General features: G+C 45.5%; 1 protein-coding gene across 1 annotated transcript in view; it reads left to right on the top strand.

Moving 5' to 3' along the window:
* Brinp1 (bone morphogenetic protein/retinoic acid inducible neural-specific 1) overlaps positions 1-6,978 on the top strand; it is a 174,901-nt gene extending 167,923 nt beyond the window's left edge. The window contains exon 8 of the mRNA XM_005382605.2: positions 5,282-6,978. Within this exon, the coding sequence (XP_005382662.1) occupies positions 5,282-6,422 (1,141 nt within the window). The 3' untranslated portion in view covers positions 6,423-6,978. The remainder of the gene's footprint in view (positions 1-5,281) is intronic.
* Positions 6,979-8,388: the final 1,410 nt, after the last annotated feature.

Below are 8,388 nucleotides of genomic sequence, written 5' to 3' on the forward strand. Positions count from 1 at the left end.
GCATGCCAAGGTAATTGAGGCTGTATTAGGTTTGGATCCCTAAATACTGAACTCGTGTCAGCTAAGTCCATGCTGCATTACCATGATGAGTCACAATCCCTCTCTGGCCTTCAGTCATCTCATCAGTAGAATGGAAGTCGCCAGGGAGTCCCATTGCATGGAGGTGATGTGAGGATAAAGAGGTGACTGCCATGTAGAAAGCTAGTGAGAAACACTGATCTTCCATCAGCAGCCAAGCCTGAGTGGTCGGTTCTAGTATGAGGGAGACGAGCTGAATACTTGCAAAGCTCCTTCCTGAAGATTCTCTGCTTTTGTGATCCAGGCTGCTTCCTTTGCAACCTCTGCCAGTGCTTTCCAGTGTAGAAGTGGAAGTGCGACTTCCTGTCTTCCCTCCTGACCTCCTTCCTTTGCCCTCCTCCACCCGCCTCATCAGAATAACATGAAATCTCATCTGACAGAAGGATGCTGATTTGCACATATTGGAGCTCAGCCTTGGCTGCAGATGGAAGATGCTGAGGGTCCCTAGGGATGGAAAACTGCATTTTAAAGTGTGGTCCTCGCTGCCTGGCACCATCTGCCTTGCAGGGAGGCTGCGTCAGCTTTGAGACCCTCCCCTCCAGAGCCGCCTATTAAGCCACTTCTCAGTTGCCAGGGTTGAGGCGGGCTGTCACTAGCTAGCCTGGGAAATGGTATTTATAGATCACAGTCCCTCCTACCCTCAGTCCCCAGCCTCTTCCTCTGTGCCTGTCTGTGAGCCCCAATTATCAGTGAATAGAGAAAAGGGACCATGGCAGGTCCAGGGGAAGCGAGGAATGTGATAATAGGCACTTCACACGCTCAAACTTCCTCTATTTTTCCATTACTTCAGCTTGTTTCTCTTCTTATGGCTCCCTTTCTTCTCCTTGCTTGCTTCATTGCTACAGTTTTGCCTTCTGGTACGGTCAATAGCTGGAAGCGGACCTACAGCAGAGTGTAGAGTCTGCTTCGTGAACGTGAAGTAACTTCATGATCTCAAACAAGTTATTTTGTGACCTCAGGTCTCGTTGTTTTTATATGTAGCACAGAGGTGGTTGACCACGCTGCTCACACAGGCCTGTGAAGATGCTTCCACATCAGGCATGGGATACAGTGAAGGCTCAGTCATGGTAAAGCACAGGTTTCCCTCACTGGTTTAGTGTGCTGCCTGCAATTGAACATTGCAGGGTGGTGGGTGACTATCAAGACTCGCTACTCAGGGGCTGGTGATCTAGCTCAGTGACAAAGTGCCTGCCTGGCAAGCACAAGGTCATGAGTTCGATTCCTGGTACCAGAAGAAAAACAAAACAAAAAGAAAACAACAAAAAAAGACTCACTACTCAGAGCATAGGCTGGAGATGGGGGAGGCATAGGAAATTGCTCTGACTGAGGCTGATTTCTAAGTTTGGGAATTTGCTTTTTAAAAAGAAACACTCCAGAAAAAATAAGAAAAGCTTTTTTTTTTTTTTTTTGGTTTTTCTGCGGTACCGGGAACCGAACTCACGACCTTGCGCTTGCCAGGCAGGCACTTTTGCCGCTGAGCTAAATCCCCATCCCCCTAAATTTTACTTGTTTATTTTTTTGTTTTTGTTTTTCTCCCAGTACCAGGAATTGAACTCACGACCTTGTGCTTGCCAGGCAAGCGCTTTGCCACTGAGCTAAATCCCCAGCCCTAAATCTTAGTTTTTTTTTGTTTTTTGGCTTTTCTCCGGCACCGGGAACCGAACTCATGACCTTGCACTTGCCAGGCAGGCACTTTTGCCGCTGAGCTAAATACCCAGCACCCCCCCCTTTTTTTTTTTGGATTGAACTCAGGACCTTGTGCTTGTCAAGCAGGTGCTTGTGCCACTGAGCTATATCCCTAGCCCAAGAGCTTGGTTTTCTGGTTTTTACCTTATCAAATGAAACTTTGGAAGTCAGGACTCGCTGCTTCCATTGCATCCACTCTGGTCCAGGAAAGGAGGTGGGTAGATGACTAAGCCCACTCAGTTGTTCCATCCAGTGCCTACGTTCCCTGAACCTGTGAAATACAAACAAGTCTTGGCTGAGTGTCTTTGCTTCTGGCCTTTGCACTCTGCTTCCATTTCATCTCATTCTCCCCCTCAGGCGGCTCCTTGGTAACCCCTTCCTGCTCACCTTTTCCCCACCGCTTCAGCACCGAGTCCTTCCTGTTTCCCCATCACCCTTCCCAGTGTCTCCACCTTTCTCCTGCTTTCTCTTTCCTCTTTCTCTGGGCCTTGCTCCCTGCAAGTCCCAAACACCACCTCCTTTCTGAGTCCTCGTGCTGTATCATTAATGCCTTCTTTGATACAGCCCACAACTTCATGATTATTCTGAGGTCAGGAGATGCAGGTGCCACACAGCTAGCTGATGCGTCTCAGAGGGCCTCTGTCCCCAATCCCTCTTGCCTGACAAGGCCGGAATCCTAATTTGCCACTAGCCCTGCTGCTTGTTGCTGCCTCACCAGGAACTTTCATCTTTTTATTTCCCTGTGAAGGATTCTGAGAGTTCAGCCACAATGAAGCATTGATTCAAGGAGTGGGGGCTGCAGTCTTGACAAAGGGTCCCAATGATGAGACACGAGAAAGGGGGCGCTCTACGGGGTTATAGAATGCCTCGCAGATGGGAACTGAGGAGGTCTAAATGGGGTACTGTCCTGTCACTTGGAGAGGGAGTGACAGGGGCAAGTGTGGGCCATTTGAAAGAGGCATTTTGAAATGAGGCTTTCGTCAGATGGAACCACGGAATGAGAGCCGTGTGGAAGGCCCCTGCAGTTCGCAGAAATATCAGATGACTCATCCTCCAATATTCAGTCCATGTTCTGGCTTGGGAGGCGGGAGCCACACAGCTCATTATGATTCCAGCTCCGTTTCCTGGAGGCTGGGCCTGCTGCTGTTCTCCAGGCTGTGATAGGATTGGTCTCACGAAGCAGAGACCAGGGACGCCTGGAGCTGTGTGGGCGGATGGTATGGAAAACTAATACTGCAGTCTGGAGGGGAGAGACACGAGTTTATTTTTCTTCTTTAAAAATAAGAACAAAAATATTAATATTCTTTGTTCATTTATTCATTCTACACACATTTATAGAGAGAGGCACTGCACTAGGTGCCTGGGGAAGGAAGGACCTCTCCTGTCAAGCCTCTGGGCCTTCAGGGATGCCTGACAAGGAAACAGGGGTCCCAATACCATGTCTTGGATGTTAAGAGGGAAGTTTTATTGCCAGGGAAGGATGCTTCTGTGGATTTAAAGGGAAGAGAGTTTCAAAAAGCTAATTATTCCACCATTTTCTCTCAGCAGATAAGCAACTCATTTAAAGCAAAGCATGCCAGGAAGCCATTTCAACAGTATCCATTTTCAAATGGTTGTAACAAAATGGCTTCCCTCAAACTCAGAGAGATAGTGAAATCCCTTAAAGTGTCTCAATACCTTCAAAGGAAGAGCTTATTCTCTAGGATAAGATTTCTTATTATTACCTTTTTCATAATTGCTCTCTGCTGGGCTTTTCTAAGCACTTAATATATTATCTCACAGAGTCCTCTCACCAGCCCAGCGTTGAGAGCTGGGCTGTATTATCCTCATTTTAGGTATGGATACTGAGGCTTAGAAAGACAAAATGACTTGTCCCTGGTTACAGAATGGGGTTTTGAACTCAGTTCTGCTCAGTCCAATATCCATGCTTTTCAGCATAAAGCTCTACTGCCTCTTGGCTCTTAGTGTTTATGGATTGATGAGTGTAGCTCAGCAGTGGAAATGATAGGACAGATGGACGGCCACAGGGGGTGCAATGCAAATCCACCTCTGTTTCTAGTTTCATAAAATCGAGATCATGACTCAACAGCATCATCATCATCATCATCATCGTCATCATCGTCTTCATCATCAAATCACCACAGCATATGCACCCTTAAGAAAGGTTTGCTTGCCTCCTGCATGAGAGACAATGAAAAGCAATAGCTCTGAGCCAGGAGACTTCTCTGCTCACTGGCTGTATGACTTTGAGTCCATCATTTCACTCTGAGCGTCTGTTGCCATGTCCATAAAATATACCTGGCAGTCCCTTTGCAGGAATAACAAGAGCTACGTTTTTATTGAGCTCTTAATACCTACCCAGTTTGGAGCTAAGCTTTCACATAAAAATTCATGTCACCCTCATCACATCCCTGTGGAGTAGGAATGATTAGGAAACTGAAGGAAGCTATCTGGTATCACTTCAGCACACATGTGGAAGAGCTAGGATTTTATGCAATCTCGGACTGACCTAAGTCCCAAGTTATGTTCAGGGTGTTGTGTGGTTCAAGTGAAAAAATGGGAGTGGATATGCCCTGTGCTGGGTAAAAAGTGTTAGACACATGTAAGGGATTATTTTTTTTTTTTTGGCATGGAAGAGAGCCAAAACGTGACTGGAACAGAAATGAGGAAGGATGAGAGGCCTCTAGGCTGGCTGCCTTTCATATTTTTACCTCTTCTTCTGTTGCTTCTTATTTAATTATGAATGTGTCTTCACTGGGATGTTTTAGTGTCTGGGTTGTGGGTATAGACTTTGGAATCATTTATAGTGCTGAGGGGCAGTAGAGAAAGTGGCATAGAGATACATTTGCAAGGAAATGTCTTTGATTTGAGAGTTTGTAGCTCTGGGAAAATGAAATGAAATACGTTTATGAAATACGTTTTGAAAGAAACTACTGTGAGGGTCATGTAGGATCACCAAGACGGAAGAACTGTATGAGTTTTAGCATATGATAAACTCTAATTTGTGTTTGCTGAGATTGCTGGATGTTATATAATCTCACTGAAGGAATGTGTGCAGGGGGTTAACTTGTGACATAGATGAAAAAAAATAAACTGTAAGATCTATTTTATTGCCGTGTTTTTACCAACTTGTGGCCATCCAGAATGCTTAGACACTTCTGTTTCTTCAACTTTTTTGGAAGTTGATAGCGTGATGTTACAATGTTACAGTTATAATCATAGAGCTGGAAGGATCCCCTTGGCAAACATTTGCTCCAACCTTTTCTCTTGACAGATGAATAAACAATAACGTTACAAGAGTAAAGTCACTGTCATATAACTGGTTTTGTGGCAGTGGGAGAAGGTAGAGTAGAATAAAGTGCTTAACATTTCTGCTGTCTTCCTCAGTATAAGTACCCCAATTAATTAGTCCTTGCATTGTTTGGGGTGGCTCCACTTTGCCATAATAGTTGTTCACAGCAACTTACAGCCCCACTGGTGATGGTTAACCCTCTCTATTTTCCCTTTATTTCCCCAGGACAATTCAGCAATGGCTTGCCAGGGTCCAGTCGCTTCTCTACTGCAATGAGAATGGGTTTTGGGGAACCTTTCTGGAGAGCCAGAGGAGTTGTGTGTGCCACGGTAGTACCACCCTGTGCCAGCGCCCCATTCCCTGCATCATCGGAGGGAACAACAGCTGTGCCATGTGCAGTCTGGCTAACATCTCCCTCTGCGGCTCCTGCAACAAGGGCTACAAGCTGTACCGAGGCCGCTGCGAACCTCAGAACGTGGACTCTGAGCGCAGCGAGCAGTTCATCAGCTTTGAGACCGACCTGGACTTCCAGGACCTGGAGCTCAAGTACCTGTTGCAGAAGATGGACTCGCGCCTCTATGTTCACACCACTTTCATCAGCAATGAAATCCGCCTGGACACCTTCTTTGACCCCCGGTGGCGCAAGCGCATGTCCCTCACCCTCAAGAGCAACAAGAACCGCATGGACTTCATCCACATGGTGATCGGGATGTCCATGCGCATCTGCCAGATGCGTAACAGCAGCCTGGACCCCATGTTCTTTGTCTATGTCAATCCTTTCAGCGGGAGCCACTCGGAAGGCTGGAACATGCCTTTCGGAGAATTTGGCTACCCGCGTTGGGAGAAGATCCGTCTCCAAAACAGCCAGTGCTACAACTGGACTCTCTTGCTGGGCAATCGGTGGAAAACCTTTTTTGAGACGGTACATATCTACCTACGAAGTCGGACTCGGCTACCTACCCTACTGCGTAATGAGACCGGCCAGGGCCCCGTGGACCTGTCTGACCCTTCCAAGAGGCAGTTCTACATCAAGATCTCTGATGTGCAGGTATTCGGATACAGCCTGAGGTTCAATGCTGATCTCCTTCGTAGTGCCGTGCAACAGGTCAACCAGTCCTACACACAAGGCGGCCAGTTCTATTCCTCCTCCTCCGTGATGCTCCTCTTGTTGGATATTCGGGACCGAATCAATCGTCTGGCTCCTCCCGTGGCCCCGGGGAAGCCCCAGCTGGACTTGTTTTCTTGTATGCTGAAACACCGTCTGAAACTCACCAACAGCGAGATCATCAGGGTGAACCACGCCTTGGATCTCTACAACACCGAGATCCTCAAACAGTCGGACCAGATGACAGCCAAACTCTGCTAACCCGGGACTCCTAGCCACCGACTTTCCCTTTTGTTGTACAAAACACAACAGGACAAAACAAAGCGAAACAAAACGAAACACAAAAATTTGTAAAGTGTAATTAATATTCAAAAAACGAGGGAGGAAAATCTTCATTTGTTGGAAACTAAAACGTTCTAGCAACTGTATAAAATGGTTGGGCATGTTTGTTATTCCTATACTCTGCCATGAAGAGGGGTCTCAGCCTTTATGGAGCTTTGAGGGAGTCGCTTCGTAGGCCTCAAGTGCTGTGTGAGGGGGGAGAGGGGGAGAGCATATGCAATGAATTGTAGAGATCTCTGCTGTGCAGGTGCTAAGATTAAACACTAAGAAAGAGAGATATATGTAATGTACAACTGACACTGCCATTTTTCCTTGTGGGAGGAAATGGACATAGATAAAGAAGATATTTCTTCGGTTAAGATTTCTTCCCTCTGTATGCTTAATCTTTGTGGTTCCTTTGACTCAGTCTCAAGCAAGGGTGGGTACACAGTGACATTCCTTTTCTTTGCTTCTCAATAAACCAAAATGAATGGAAGGTTGCCAGTAGGTGGGGTTGGGAGGACACACATTCACATAATCACAGGACAGTAAGTGACCTTAGGTGTCAACTCATCAGACTCCTTAGTCGGGGAGTTAGGCTAAGAGAAGGATGGCATACCCATGGTTACTCCCACAGCAACTGTCTGAGTATGGGCCTGCATTCTACCTTCTGACTCCTTTGACAATGTGCCTTCTTTTGAATCACGCTGGCCACTCTCATATTTTCTGCTCCAACAAAGGTGCCAAGGGGCTATGCATTTTTCTGAGGTTGTTTTGGTAGTTGCTTTGTGTGTGTGAAGAAATTCCTCTCATCCACTTTCTCCAAAAGGAAAGAGTCTAGTGTCAGATTTCCTAGAATTGCTTTCCATATTAAAGTCTTAGTCTGAATAAAATCAGTGAACAAAATTTAAAACATAAGGCACGTTTTTAGTATTGCATGGATATACCATTTTCTACAGGACAGCTTTTTCAGTTAATTGTCAAAAATTATCACTTGTTTAACTCTTAACACATGTGCATGCATATACATCCACCCACCCATCCACACAGTGGTATAACCACTGCTATGTTATTGACATGTGAAAAGCCAGAAGCCTTCTGAGGGACTTGATATTACATGAGAGTGAGAAGTTCAAGAAAGAAAGCTCATCTCAGTGTACTTCTCGCGAGGATTTACAAAGGAATTTCATCGAGTTTCTAGGAACCCAGTATTTATCTTTTTACAGGGTGGTACTTGTGAAAGGTGTTTCCTGGCCATCTGGACCCTAATCTCTGTGCTGGCAGTGAAATGAAGAATTACACAAATTAGGGTTGGGAAGACAATATATATTTACTTTGGTCTAAGCTCCTGCCCCGTGCAAATCCCTTCTTCATCATCATTGGAAATTGACCACTTCTCCATGATTGAACTGCTGGGGTACAGGAAGCTAATTAGTTCTATTTTCCACTTCCCTTCAATTCTTCTTTAACAAAAGAAAGCAAAACACCCCATGCAGCTTATGTTATCACACAGGCCTGATGATCAGAATACCCTTCCATACTTTGACCTGCTAGCCTTGCATATTTTCACTTACTGACTTCAGTTCTGCCAGTGCATTCCCCTCTCATGCTAATATCCTAGATGTAGTACAAGATTTAACTTAACAACCAGAGTTTGTGATAGGGCACACAAGCAAACATCATCCCTGATATACTGTATTTTAAGGTCCAAGGAGAAGGCTTGAAGGCATAAGGGGTGAAGAACTACCTAGCCTCCCTAAGTATGGGAATAGAAAGATATTTTTTTGTAGAATGGTAAATTCCAACTTTTATATGTGTTTTTAGTATGAATTGGCATGTATTTTATACCAACTTCTTCAAAACTTGGGATACACTTTACACTTCCATAGGTTTTTGGACCTTGGCT

The sequence above is a fragment of the Chinchilla lanigera genome, unplaced genomic scaffold (assembly GCF_000276665.1).
Source record: "Chinchilla lanigera isolate Chin_1 unplaced genomic scaffold, ChiLan1.0 scaffold00018, whole genome shotgun sequence".
NCBI classification, from domain to species: domain Eukaryota; kingdom Metazoa; phylum Chordata; class Mammalia; order Rodentia; family Chinchillidae; genus Chinchilla; species Chinchilla lanigera.